Source organism: Ursus maritimus, unplaced genomic scaffold (assembly GCF_017311325.1).
Source record: "Ursus maritimus isolate PB19 unplaced genomic scaffold, ASM1731132v1 scaffold_31, whole genome shotgun sequence".
Classification (NCBI taxonomy): domain Eukaryota; kingdom Metazoa; phylum Chordata; class Mammalia; order Carnivora; family Ursidae; genus Ursus; species Ursus maritimus.
The window spans coordinates 7,812,464-7,828,218 of NW_024425675.1; the positions used below are offsets into that span (position 1 = coordinate 7,812,464).

General features: G+C 34.8%; 1 protein-coding gene across 5 annotated transcripts in view; it reads right to left on the reverse strand.

Annotated features, from left to right (window-relative positions):
* The window catches only part of WAC (WW domain containing adaptor with coiled-coil), an 83,918-nt gene that overhangs the window by 13,683 nt on the left and 54,480 nt on the right, over positions 1-15,755 (reverse strand). For 3 of the 5 annotated variants that reach the window (XM_040645296.1, XM_040645295.1, XM_040645294.1), the window contains exon 7: positions 12,006-12,314. The exons of the other annotated variants lie outside the window; for them this stretch is intronic. In XM_040645296.1, coding sequence (XP_040501230.1) covers positions 12,006-12,314 — 309 coding nt within the window. The remainder of the gene's footprint in view (positions 1-12,005; positions 12,315-15,755) is intronic. 5 annotated transcript variants of the gene reach the window in all.

Below are 15,755 nucleotides of genomic sequence, written 5' to 3' on the forward strand. Positions count from 1 at the left end.
ACCAACATCGAAAAATCAACTTTCATGTGCCAAACACCTAACTCAAGTAACCTCATTTAATCTTTCCAAGGTAGCAGAGGGGGCTTAGTAAATACTTGCCTGATTAGAATAATGAGGTAGGCCATTTTTATATCCCAATTTCATAGGTGAGAAAAGTTCTCTGAACAAGAAAGATTATGTAACTTGCTTGAAATCACAAAACCTGGTTAAAGCAGTGATTCAACCATATTCGTGTCTGATTCTAAAAGTACCATGTTCTGTTTACTAGTAATGCTGTCTCAAACACAGTTATGTATTAACTACACGTTCAAATAAGCTTCTATTACGATAAAGGGACAATACAATTCTCCTGAACTTAATTTAAAGTGGAAATGTTTATGACCACAATAACAATCCTCCCAAATATGACAATGGCCTGAAAACAAATCAGGATTGGCACCATGGTGAGCAATTCCAGAATGGGCTAAGGGGATCAGATGAATGAGACTCCGACTTTGTATTTTTATACTTAACAACTGAGTTTCCAGATTATATACTTTCCTTTTCTATTAAATATATAAAGCAACTAGCTCTATTTGTAGCTTTAAAAATAATCGGCACTAGAAAGGATCCTTTTTAAATAGCAACCCCACCCATAATACTCTATATATTGAGTATTTTAACACCCCCCCCCCAAAAAAAGTATGAAACATGCATGGAAGATTACCATTATTTGAAAGCTGTTGTTGCAAAATTATGAATATAGAGTCAATGCAATTGTTATCAAAACCCCAACAGTGTTTTTGGCAGCATCTGACAAGTTCATTCTATTAACTTATTTGAAAAAGGTAAGGGCTAGTACAGCCATGAAATTCATGAAGAAAAAGAACACAGCTAGTGAAATGTGTCTTGCCAGTATAAAAACTTACATTTAAAACAAAACCTAAAAATTTAAGGTAGATTAAACTTCCGTATATATGTTTAAAGTCTTTACAACTAATAGATGAAATCAGGAAGGTATCTTTGACATCTAGATGCCAGAAAATTACAAAAAGCAAACATTCAAAGCACTGATAACCAAAGTACTTTAAGGAACTATAAATCAGAAAAGACAACCTACATAACAGACATGAAATAAAGACATTTTACAGAAGAAACCGGAATGATTTTAAAAAACACAAAAGATGATCAACTTCACTGATAATCAGGAAAATGCAAATTTAAATCAACAGGATATCCTTTTACACTCACCAGAATGACAAAAATTTTAAAAATCTGACAATATTAAAAATTGAAAAGGTCTAACAGGAACTTCACATTTCTGGTGGAGACTAAATTGATATAACCACACGGCAGAACAATTTGGCATTATCTAAGAAATTTGAGATGCACACGCTTAATGACCCACAGTAATTCCCCTTAGGTATAAAAACCTTAGAGAAACTATGATGTATATAAATTGGGAGAAACATTCAACAATTTTTATAATACTACTATGCTTGTTTTTACTTTAGCACAAAACTAGAAACCAACTAAATGTCTACCAACAGAAAGATGAACACTATTTTCACACCATGGAATTTTACTAATACAGTAACTTTAATGGAAGAAAAAAAGACAGAAACAGAGAGCCTCTGGGTAAAAACTTTTAAGATTCCACTATCCAAGATGTTCATACATATTCTTACAATACTGGCCCAAAGACTAAATAGGAAGATTTGCTAAAGAATCTTTAATTTCCCATATACCCCATTTCTCGAAGATTTTCAAGTTCATAAATACATGATATAACCTGAATTAAGACTTCTATTATTATGTATAAAACTTCCAGGAACACTGCATTTGAATATTACACTGCTACCTAATAACTGTAAATCCTCATTTCCAATTCTAAGAACTAAACATTCATTAATCTTCACGTCCCCACAGAAACTGCGAATTACCAGCAAGCTTACTAAAAAGGGACTCCTCTATCAGTCTTTTTATACCATCACTGTAATAGGAGAACTAGGGGGAACAGCTCTCTGAAGTATGGATCTCACAGCTGCTTTAAAATCATTTCATGGCTATGTTGATCAACTATGATCAAAACTCAAAGTGTAAGACATTTGAATTTTTGTAAGGCATGCATTTTAAAGGAGGGTTATTTAGTCTAGCGGACTGCTGGTATATTCAACTTTGCTGTTCTGGATTCACAGACAAGTATACAGAAACTTGAATGAAGTAAGATCTTCCCTGTGTAAACCTGTCAGTTATTGTATTTTATGGGGTAATTACAGAGCAGCAGTTTTCTCTAGGATCATATTCCTTAAGGGTAAGCTTAGGGGATATACAGCGTAGGGGCATTCTTCATTAATGTTTAAAATGAAACAAGTTCTGTATTTTTACTTTCTGCATGAACAATCAAATCAGTACTCTTTCTGTTACTTTTACTGTGGCTTTCTTCTGTTTTTAATGATAGGAGAAGGTATAACTGTTTTCAAATGTATTCTGATGCTGCTAAATCTACCCACGGATTTGAAAAATTAGCACAGCTTAAAAACTCTTCAGTGCTGCCCTTCAATCCAAGAAAAGGAAACACCCCAAAATAGAAAACTAATACTTATCACTATGAAGAAATAAAGTAACAAAAACTAAATATCCTTAACTCTCACTTTTAATAAGTTTATTTACCCTAAGGAGAAGTTTCTTTTGAAGTTCTGTGAGAGAAGATCATTGATGAACCAGTTGATACTACTTATTATGAGACCCTTGAACAGCTAACATCTTTACCTAAAGGCCAGAATTTTTCTATTAAAAGGTTTGATTTTGAGTATTAGTTTTCAACAGAATGCGTATCAGAATCATCTATAGACAAAACAAAATAACAGATACCTGGGCTCCACTCCTAATGAACCTGGGGAAGCCCAAGCGTATGTTGAACTTGTAAGGATTCTATGGGTGATTCTGACATCCCTTGATGATTTTTAAAAAAATAGTTTAGAGAGCTTCCAAGGTTGCTTTTGACTTTAAAAATCAAAGGAAACGAAACCAAAATAAAATAAAGCAGCGTAGCGCAAATATACAGGAGTGGAAGTAAGGATAAGATGCAAGACAGGAAAGTGCTAAGTCATTTTTCCAAGGCAGGTCTTCAGCATGCTAGTTTCTTATTGAGGTGTATGTAACTGACACACAACATTTTATTAGCTTCAGGAGTTCAGCACTGTTATCTGTATATACAAGGAAATGATCACCAAACATAGTTACACAATTTGTTTTCTTGTGATGAGAACTTTCAAGATTTATTCTCTTCGCAACTTTCAAATATGCAACAGTATTATTAATCCCATAGCTGCCACACTGCACATCATATCCCCATGCTTTATTGTATAACTGAAGTTTGTACCTTCTGACTTCCTTCACTCATTTCTCCCCTCGGCAACCACCAGTTTGTGCTCTGTATCTGTAAGCTTGGTTTTGTTTTTTTAGATTCTTCATATAAGTATTTCCACACTATCTTAAATAATGGCTCCACTCACCTCGTCTCCCTAAAAGACACATCCATACAAATGCCCTTCCAAAGCATGTTACATGTTAAAGATTTTACCTATTACTTACCTCAATCTACATGTGTTACTGAGAACAATGTACTGAGTTTAATAATATAAATATAAAATGCTAAAAGGCAGTCTTAAGTTTCAGCATTAAAATACTACAAGAGGGGCGCCTGGGTGGCTCAGCCACTAAGCGTCTGCCTTCGGCTCAGATCATGATCCCAGGACCAGGGTCCTGGGATCGAGCCCCGCATCAGGCTCCCTGCTTGGGGGGAAGCCTGCTTCTCTCTCTCACACTCCCCTTGCTTGTGTTCCCTCTCTCGCTGTCTTTGTCAAATAAACAAACAAAACCTTTAAAAAAAATGTTTTAAATAGTACAAAACAAAGGTATTGGTCAGCTACCTTTCCCCTACGTTCTGAGAGCCCTAACGGAGATCAATTTTATTGCCCAGCATCTACTATTATATAGTTTATCATCTTTCCCTTCCATTAGAACTTGAACTTCCTCAGGAGAGGAATTTTGCTGATTTACCTCTGTGGCCCTGGTACAAAACAGGTCTTGGCACCAAGATGGCATCAACATGTACTTGTTGAATGGGTGCCTCACACTGCAATAAAGGCCCAGGTTCAAGTACATGTCCTCTCCCTCTTAACCTCCAGGTTTAGAACTTACGACAATGGGGAGGAAAGCCTAAGGTCTCCATCCATAAATAACAGATAATTAACTGACAAAACAGACAATTAACAGCTTACTTTATGCTATTTTCATGAAGGTGAGTAACTATATACAGTCTTAGAGATAAATTTAACTTCTGTAGGCTTTTATTTTAAATAATCATATAAAATACTAAACCTCTTCTTTTAAAAAAAACACAGAAAAGAGAACTATTTGGAATAAAAAGTCATCAAATATACTTTTTCTCTATATAATTTTAATTAACAATTCTATTTATCTGAAAACTTTCAACCTGGATTCTGTTAGGAAGTAAGGCTAATATACTTACTAATGTGCTTATACAAACTTGTATCAAACATAAATAAAAACTTGGATCTTTGGAAATAAAGACAATTAAATGTACATAAGGGAATAAATGTAGTATTTTGTATTACAAAACCATTTCTTTTTTTTTTTAATTTTTTTTTAAGATTTTATTTATTTATTCGACAGAGATAGAGACAGCCAGCGAGAGAGGGAACACAAGCAGGGGGAGTGGGAGAGGAAGAAGCAGGCTCATAGCAGAGGAGCCTGATGTGGGGCCCGATCCCATAACGCCGGGATCACGCCCTGAGCTGAAGGCAGACGCTTAACCGCTACGCCACCCAGGCGCCCCACAAAACCATTTCTATAGGTTCTTCCACTTTTAAAGAATATCATCCTCCAGTCTCATTTACTTTCCCAAGCATTAAAAAAACCTAGCTTCCTTCGAGCATTTTTTCAGTCTCTTACCTATTTTAAACTTAAACAAAGTCACTTTCCCATCTGACATTTCTAAGACTTACAGACCTCTAACCAACTCTTTAATATGAGCTTTAAAATATGTTATCCTCTGATTTTTTTTGTATATATGCTTTGACAAAACTTTTTCCCCTTTAAAAGCTTGTAAATGTTTTATTCATTTACATTTCCAATGCTTACCAGTAGGGGGCGTAGCCTACCAAAGACTAAATGTCCCATAAAAATCACATAGAAATCTGTTACTATACCCTTGTTAAGGTTTAAAGTAATATTCACCTCTTCTAATTCTAGGCACCCATTCAAAGTATCCAAGAGCATAAACCAAAGTCAAAATCTATTTCTGACCTACATTTTTCTGCTATGACAAATAATTCCTTTTAGATCTACAATAAGATCTAAAAAGATACTGCACTTTAAAGAGTAAAAAGTACGATACTGCATTTCTTATCATTAATTTCCTCTGATGCTTAGAGAGTTGCTATAATAATATTCAAAGAGACATGTGAACAAAGCTCAAACCACTGATGCAACAAGGGCAGTCTGTTGTTGTATTTTGTAGTAGTAGTGTTACACTGAAGATTACACATAGAGAAGTTACAAAGTAAAGTATTCAAATGTAGTAGGAAAAAAACTGTAATAAGGCAGCTAGGTGACAGCACTTGGTTTATAATCTGTGACTTTCATTGATTTTTAATTTGATAATTCATGAATATGTTAAATCATATATCCACCCAGAACCTTTACAAAGGTACGTAAGTATGGGGCTCCTGCAAAATATATTAAGATATACTTTTGCAAATTGCTTTTTGTTCAACCAAGGAAATCTTTGATAATACATATAAAGAATAAACATATTTTGTAACTTTTAACAGATTTTATTAAAGTGATTCCTGCAATAACCAACTTAGTCCCACCAATTGTGCTTCCTCATATTCCAACTGGTAGTAGTCACTAATCTTAAGGGTGAAAAATCTTATTTTAATCTTAATTTCCAGTATACAATAATCTCTCTCTTGAAATTTTTTACCCTGTTAAAATACATATACCATAAAACTTACCATTTTAACCATTTCTTGGTTTACAACTCAGGGGCAGTTTTAAGTATTTACACATTATTGTGCAAACATCACCACTACACCCATCTCCAAAATTTTTTCATCTCTCCAAACAGAAATTCTATAACCATTTAAACAAGGGCTCCTCCTCATCCCACTCCCTAGTCGCCACTATTCTACTTTCTGTCTCTATGAATCTGCCCATTCTAAGCACTGCATATTAAGTGGAATCAAATTTGTCCTTTTGTGTCTGGCTTACTTCACTTATACTAAGGTCTTCAAGGTTCACTATGTTGCAGCAGCATGTGTCAGAATCTCATTCCTTTTTAAGGCTGAGTAATATTACACGCCCATCTAACAGGTTTTATTTATTTATTGTCCCTCAGCTGATGGGACACTTAGACTGTTTCCACCTTCGGGCTATTGTAAATAACACTGGTACAAACATCAGTGTACCTGTTTGGTTTCCTGACTTTCAGTTCTTTTGGTTATATACCTAAGCACAGAATTGCTTCATCCTATGGTAATTCTATGTTTCATTCTTTGAGGAACCGCTAAACTGTATTCCATAGGCGCTGCATCATTTTGCACTCCGGCAAGCAATGCACGAGAGATGCAAAGCATCCTCAAAAACGCTTATTTTCATTGCTGTTTTTGTAATAGTCATCCTAAGGGTGTGAAATGTTATTTTACTGTAGTTTTGATTTGCTTTCCCTAATGTTAAACGCCTTTTCACGTGCTTACTGCCTTGGCCTTGGAGAACATGTCTATTCAAGTCCTTCGCCCATTTTTTAACTAGGCTGTTTCATTTAATTGTTCCGTTATAGGATTTCATATATCTGGATATTAATCCTTTATTAGATACGTGATTTACAATTTACTTCCTCCCATTCTGTGGGTTGTCTTTTCACTCTGGAGTGCCCTCTGATGCACAAAAGTTTCTTAATTTTGATGAAGTCCAGTTCATCTATTTTTTCCTTTGTTGCCTGTGCTTTTTGTGTCACATCTAAGAAATGACAACCAAATCCAACATCATGAAAATTTTCACCTGTTTTCTTCTGAGAGTTTTATAATTTTAGCTCCTAAGTTTAGGTCTTTAACCCATTTTGAGTTCATTTTTATAACTGTAAACCAAGGCTGGCAATCTTAAATTCCTCATATCTGTTGCTAATTTTTCTACTGGATTGTCTTTTTCCTATTGTTTTGGTGTAGTCTTAATGTATCCTTAACGTACTGTTAAATCTGTTACAAGTTATATTCTCCCAATCTGAGATGTGTCCTTTTCAAACCTTATCTCTGTCAGAGAGTTTTAAATGTCTTATGTGTTCAAATCTATGAACATTTTTTTTAAAGGCAAATGCATTCTGGGTCTTGATTTAAAAACCCCTCCCTTACCCCTCAAATTATAAACAGTATTTTCTAATATTCTTTTATCACAGCTATCTCCCCTGTCTCATTATTCAAAGTGTGCCATCTTAGGCTGACTAACATAGTTTTAAACTTACTGACTAAAACAGACTAAATTTTTCCACTAATGTATTCCGTTATTCAACAAAATTTGAGTCACTAAGTCTGTGGCCAGTTTTCCTAATTTTCATGAATAGTTAGTAATCCTAAAAATTATCATAAACCAAAGCAATGGAGGGAGGGCTGAATGTAGCCCACTAAAGCTAGTTAATGACCTACACTGGCTATAAAAGGCTACTGCCTTAATGCACACCAAAGTCTTCAGGTTCATTCAAGTCTACAGACACCATCAAAACATAAAAGGGTTCCAAGTGATTAACTCACACCTCATGTTAATGAATGACTGACTAATCCCCCCTCCCATTAGACTGTGAAACTATGTAACCATTAAAATATTTAGATACATGCCAGCCCTCAGAAGATTAGCATAAGTCACTGAATAGGTCTGCTTCTTTGGCTATTTTGCTTTACTTTTCAAGTTTATCTATGCTAATAAATCATAACTCTAAATTACTAAGTAAGAAACTTGCTAATTAAGGTCATTAAACTCCTCTGACTCTGGCAGTTATTTGGCCAAAGTAATGGTCTCCTGCCTATTTTGTCATTTCATGAATATGGAAGAGAAGGTAGAGTAATAACAATTTAGAATGGTCAATGGAGGCAGAGGGGGGGGCAGAGCTGCCTGGATGCCTCACTCGGTTGAGCTTCCCGACTCCGGTTTTGGCTCAGGTCATGATCTCACGTTCATGAGATCAAGCGCCTTGTCATGCTCTGAGCTATGCAGGAAGTCTAGAGATATTCTCTACCCACCCCCCTCCACTCATACTCCCTCTCTTGCTCTCTAAATCAATCTTTAAAAAAAAAAAAAAAAAAGAATAAAGAATGGTTAACAGGATGCCAACTGATAAAAATCAAGTTTTAGGTTTAAAGCACATCACTCTCTACTACTTTGTTTTATGGTTGTCCAAGAGAGTAATCTTGCCAACAGATGTTCAAATGTTACTCTAACAACAAATACAGATCTAAAAGAAGATACCTGACCTTGTTTCACCCTACCTAACGTCAGGATTGTTCCCTACAAAACCAGAGCTTCAAATTCTCCACACTCTCTTCAAGCAAGCACAGACTGAATTTCTTAGGTTCTTTTTCTTTAAAGGCAGAATGGTATTAAACAGATCTAAATCTACTGCTGACATCCTTTAATTAGATTCACAACAAATGTAATACTCTTCTTTTTCTCCAAATACATTTTTTAAACCATGACCACTGCAGATGCTTCCCCAACCCTTAACACACTCATTACCATTCTTTCAGTTATTATCCACCTACAGCAAGTACTGACTGACTGCCTATTACTTTGTCAAGAACTAGGGATAGAGCAATGGTACACAGTAACAAAGATCTCGCTCTCATATTATTTATTACAGCACCCTACCACCGACACCCCCAGATAGAGCTTAGTTATACTATTACCACTTACAACCAAAAGTCAGATCTTACCCAACCATCAACCTTTATAATATAAATTATCTGTTAAAGAAAAAAATCAAACAAGGAAATCATTATATTGATGAGAAGAGTCAAAAGAAGGCTTAACTTGAATAACATTAATGTCTCCGTTGAGGAAAAAAATATTTTTCAAATTAATGGACACTTCACAATTTAGACAATCTGAAAAGATCCAAATTGTTATACATTTAAAAAAATAATACTGCTTTCATTTATATGTGTAAGGAGGACTTGGAAAAGTTATACAATTTTCACTATTTCAACAGTCAATCACAAGGTCATCAAGTTTTTTCCTGTTTAAGTTTAAAATTATTATATAAAGAAGTTATAAAGTTTGTAATTAGCAAACATACTTTGTAGGGCTGAAATTGACTCATCTATCATTTGTTAGGAATTTTGAATTATTGGGAGTCCAAATTAATATAGATTTGTTTGTACCTTTCATTACCTACAGTTTTATGGAGATAACATGAATTTTGGAGAAGGTGCCTCTGACAAAATGTACTTAAACAGTGGCAATGTTCAGGTTCTTATCTAAGAGATACACCACCTTCCCTCACAATGTTGTTTTAAGAAATAAACTAAAATATACAGTAAACACTTAGCACCAAGCCTGGTACAGTTAATTTTTAATGGTACTTAAAAAGTTTGTCAGGAATGGAGCTTGAAGCATGGAGGGAAAGGGCAGAAGGTGAACCAAGTTCAACATGAAATTAACACCTAACCCTAAACACTTTAATTATATGAACTAAAGTTATAATGTGGTAAGTGCTATAATAAACAAATATAAGCACCAGGGCTTAGGAAACACAAACTGGGAGAGGTTAACTGACACTGAGAACCCAAGGACATTAGAGCTGGCTCTTAAGGAAAGAGTACTGAGTTCAACAGCATGGAAGACAGAACATGTCCTTCTTTTCAGCAAAGGCTCAAACCAAGAATAGAACACGCCCTAAGAAATGTATAAGTTTGCAAAGGATGAATTATAAGGAATGGAAGAGTGGAATGTTGGAGATCAAGCTAGTCAGGCTGCAACAAGACTGTCAAGTACTTGCTATAACCTCACTAAGTAGTATGGACTTTATCCTGTGGATAATGGAAAACTATTTCCTATTAGAAGGAAAACACACAATCCAATCTGTATTTTATAATGATGCCACCATAAGTGAATAGTCTGGGTAGAAGGAAGCAGAGCAGTTATTAGAAGGTTATTTCAAAAGAGATGTCCTGAGTTTCAATAATGGTAGCAGCAATAACCAGAGAAAGGATATATATACATAAGATACAGAAGTCAGAATCTAGCATTTGTTGATAGGCAGGTAGGGACGAACGCTGAAGAACAAGAAAGAGTTGGGAGGATAGTGTAGTTACTTACTGAGAACCTGAAAATAAGTTGTGGGGAAAGGGAGGAATCTGGGAGACACCAAGTGCTTACCGAAAGGAAGCAGATATATGCAAGAGTTAGAAATTAAGATTTGGGAGTCACTTTTGTAGACAAGACTGCCCGGCAAAAGGGAACACACTGAGCAAGCAAAAAAGAACAAAACACAGCAAAAGGCTGAAAAATACTGGTATTTAAGGGGAGAGAAGAGAAATAGGAAATTGAAGGCTAGCAGTATTCCAGAAGCCAAGCAAAAAAATTTCAAAAAGGAGGTAAGAGCTAAGAGTTAAATGAACAAGAGATGAAATGAGATAAAGACTTTTTAAAGGCCATCAGATTTTTTTAACTGACCAGGATTTTAAAATAAAATTTCTGTGACCAAGTAATTAAAACTTTAAGAATTGAAGAACCGTTACTGTCCTTTAGGAAGTACTATCATATTAACAATTACAGCATTTTTCAGATTTCATCTCTCAAAAATTCTCTTTATAGTACTGATTAAATTCTGCATCAGGGTAAATATGACTTACACATATGGATTTTGATACAAACCATCTTAGGGGAATCTGACAACATTTGGAACCACCTGTTTATAATGCAGTAAGCCCTATACAATAAAAGTATGTGGCTTAATAATGTCATGAGGACTACAGACGAAATCCAAATAACATGCATAAAAGGAAATGTAGAAGCAAAAGAAATCTAATTATGAGAACCCTTTGTCAGCAAATTAAATCAATGTGAAATAATGAATCAGACAATAGATTAAAAGCTTAAAGACTCATTAGATCCCTGTAGCATCTCCTGAACCCACAGGACATTTAAAAGTTTCTCAATATTTACTGATGCTAATCTGCTAATTAGTCTAATGGGTCTGCCCATAATTTACTTATTGCCTTTTAATTTCCTTAATTTCTTAAAACACATTATAATGTGTTAAGTTTAGAATTGTGAGTGGTCTGTGCAAATACACTTAACTCATCACTGTGCTTGTTACGTGTTACCTTCTAAAGGAGTTGTTGCCACAATTTTTCTCTCTTAATAAGCTACCGTTATCAGCACTGAGCTGGATAAACACAATTTGAGTTACGAAGTTAACTTCCCTTCAGATTTAAGTTCTAATTCAGACATTAAGACTCTATCTTGTGGCCCAGGACACAGTTTTCTAATTCACAAACTGAAACCAAGAGTTGCATGTTATGCAGAAGTAACAAGTTTTAGAATGTCTCTATTCATATCAAATTTTTAATTAACAGAAAACTGAGACAATATCTAAACTAAACCATCATGACAATTATCACAAAAACCAAAAATCACTTTATACAAATATGAAGGGACAGTCCTCTGACTTTGATAAGTTAGTTAAGCCATTACTGTTATAAATTAAGCACTTGACTTCAAAGTGTCAAAGGCAAAAAACAGTTCTAAGGCTTCGTAATTAAAAATTAGAAGAAAAAATCTAAATATGGCTAATTCTAGACCTAAATCTATGCAGTAACATTCTAAGAGACTTTTAAAAAGAACTTATAATTAAGAGTCTTATTCAATCTAATGGAGATAATGTAATATAATCAAAAACTCAGAAACTATAGTTCAACGTGCAGCATCTAGTAATAATGGCATACCTTTTCTTTCTGTTTTCTGTGCAGGGACAGAAGATGTGGGTGTAGGCAGTTTTGATAAAGTAGATGCTCCATTAGCATCAAATGATTTCTTTGGCTGGTGATCAGACTGTAGCGTAAATGGACTAGAAGGAAGAGTGCTTGGGGTAGCAGTTGGATGAACCACTGGTTTGATGGGGTGCTGTACTGGCGTAGAACTACTGTGAGTCTCTGCTCTTGGCAGTCTGTAGTCTCTGTCATTGTGTCTGCTTGTCTGAGACAAAATATTCTGTGGGAGCAAACTACTGGCATCACTGGAATGCTTGTCTTCCACTTTAGTTCACAGTTCGAAAAAAGAGATGTCGGAATGACGGAAGGGGGAAGAAAAAAGATTACGTTAGAATCCTGTCTTTAACATCAGCTAATTTAGCAACATACTTGTATCTTGTTATAAAACTGCAAGCCCAGTTAGTATCTGCAGTTTTACCACCAGCATAGAAATATCCAAATACTGAAAGAGGATTTTTAGCTCAACTCTAAGTAACCTATATTCAGATTTCAAGTGGGCTACTAGTTTTGGGGGATTCTTTAGAACCACACCGCAGTTCAAACAAAACACTGAAAAAATGAATCAATATACGGAGTTACAACATTTTACTCAAATGAGAAATTTTAAAATATTTTAAAATATGAAAGGCAAATAGTCCGTTCTTTTAAAATACGGGCCATGGGTTCTAATATAACTGAATTATCCACAGTGGTTCAACTGCAAAGGAATATTAGCTTTATTAGCCTGATTTTTCTGAATACTAAACTAGCTATTAGTGGTCTCTAAAATAGTTTGTGCTAAGGCTTACATGACCTCATTCTGGGATGGCTGAATTTATGATGAACTGTGCATTTGGTAAGTAAATCAGTTCATATTTTTGATAATGCTAACAATACCAGTTAGTTATAAACTCAAGTTATAGATAATGCTGTCTGAAAATAGAAGGCCTACATCCAGCAGCACAGTCAGAAAAATCTACCTGCTATTACCACTTATACTACAAACATCCTCTTCCAATTTAAAGTCACAGAAATACTTAATCCTCAGAAGTACTTCTGCTTCCAAAAAGAGTATAAGAAAATTTTCAATAATCGTAATAAAATTTATACTGATCAAAAAAATCTCTAGCCAAAATTGTCATAGTCTAATCAGTAACTAAAAATTAAACAACTTTCAAGTAGAGAAACATCTTAAGATTCGAAAGCACATATGTAATAATAATAATATTACCAAAGGATTCCCTCCCTGTTGCGTACTTTAGTTTTTTCATTCATGGGTCCTCTGAGTCTAGAGACCAAGACAGCACAAAGAAGGAAGTATGCTTAAACTACAAGTCAGTTTCCAAACCTTCAGTGCACAACTCCTACATGTTACACACTAAACAAAATGTACTGGATACTGCCAAAAAGCTTCAGTTACACCAAAACACAAAGTCTTGACTTAATAAATGAAATTCAATGTTATAAATTACACATATATCAACCTTAGCAGAAAAAATGAGCAAATAGATTGAGCTAACACAGAATACAAACATCTGTTGCATGACATTAACTCATCGGTAAACTACCAATTTGCATGCACGAGAAACTTAAGAAATTTTATTCTACAAGTTCTTTCTGAAAAGAACACTGCTACAATAGAAACTTTCAGGGACAGATAAAACAGAAATAATACCATGTCCAATTCCCACCAATCCTGTCACTTGACTACCAAAAACTTTTATTTCCTGGACATCAGAAAAATCGCTCTCAGTTCCGTATGACTACAGTGAAAGAATATCAAACAAATGTATTCAGATGAAAATTAAAGCTGTTACTTCTTCCAACACTTGTAAGCTCTGGGGGAAAAAATGGCAGCATCATCACAGTAACTAAGGAAGCTGCAGCTGCAACAGCTTTCTGTGATTCACAATTCTAGGCAAAACGGTTAATGCAGTGACTCTATTTGCACACCCCCCAGAACAAAGACATTTGGCAAATGTCGGGAGACATTCTGGGCTGTCACAAGTAGGAAGAGGGGAGGTGTGCTACTGACATCTAACATGTAGAGGCTAGGTACAGTACTCTACATCCTATGACACAGGACGGCATCCCACAACAAAGAATCACCTAACCCAAAATGTTATTAGTGCTACTGTTGAGGAACCCCAAATTAAGGCTTCTGTAAGCATCGAACAATCATCCTATGAGGCACAGATTAAAGACAATGAAAATAATCTAGTAGCAGTAATATTAAATTAAAAATTTTATCCATAAAGTTTTCAATGTCAAGTTCTGAATAAAAAATCTACTTTCTACCTTTATCTCTTTACATATAAAATCTTTCAGTCTCCCCACCCCCCACACCTTTTATTGGCAGTTACGAACTACAAAGCTTTAGGTCTTACCCAATATGAACTCCAATGTACTGGACACATGGAAAAACTCTGCCAACACTTTTTTGATAGTAAAAGTTAACACTTAAATGGCTTAATGACTTCCTCACTACCACACTATTAAGTATTTAACTCAGTTGACCAACTAAGGAAAAATAAAAGGAAATATAGCTAAGGTTTTTCTCAAATATTACTTAAAACTGAAAAAGTGAGACACGTGACACTAGTTCAACACATACACAGACCTACTGACTCATCATTTGCACTTCTAGGAATCTGGCTAAGGAAGCAACAAGTGGGCAAAGATAGAAATCACAGCACTGCTGACAGTAGGAAAAGGCTAAAAACTACCCAAGTATCCATGGATAGAGGATTATTTATAAATGAGGGAACATCCAAAAAAAAAAAAAAAAGTGAAAACCATGCAATATAACACATACGCATTTCCAAACTGACACAGAAACATTTCCTTGAGCTATTACTGAACAAGTTAAACACAGTAACATATAATCCCACTTTTGATGTAAAACCTATACATACGTAGTTTTTATACACATGTATATATACACACAGGAAAAAAAACATATGTCCCCCAAAGTTCCTGGTTCATGAATTAAAAAACGTTCCCTCTTATTTTTAAATAACAAACATGCTTCACTTTTCAAATTATGAAGAAAAAAGAAAGGAACTCCTTCATTTTTGAAAGAAAAAGATGCACACAATTTAAAAACACAACTCTGATTTTATTTAAAGATGGTTTATTAAAAAGATAAAAAATACTACTTTCACTTCCATCAATATTTCCACCAGATCTTTAATTACTTCCTTCATTTACCTCAAGGGAGAAGAGACTTAAATGATAGGGTATTTTGGAAAGAATAAAGCAGACACACTAGACTCTTATTTTTTCTCTCTCTGGGAACCATCGCCCACTTAGTGAGAGGCATGGCCCAATATCTAAGAAAAAGTGATTATTTTTACACCCATCTGCCACTCCTCCTCCACACCCCCTAATATCCCTCAGCAGTTTGTTCAGGAGGACCACAAGCTGGGTGCTATTTTTTTTAACCTGGAGAGGAAAACCTTTACCTCATTTCTGATTGCTTGGCAGAAGTCACAGTTACTTAAGATACTAAGTAAAATGGAACTAGAACCCAAGTCTTCTGTCTCAAAATATAATAGTTTTAATTTCCTCACTTCAGTACTTTAAATCACTGCTTTCTAAGAATTAAGTACAATTTCACTAATATAAAAAATTAAGCGTTCCAAAGAACATACCGTAAACATTCAGTGCTGAAGAACTATGTTACTTTACTATGTTTTATCTTAAAAATTTTCCTGTCAAAAAATC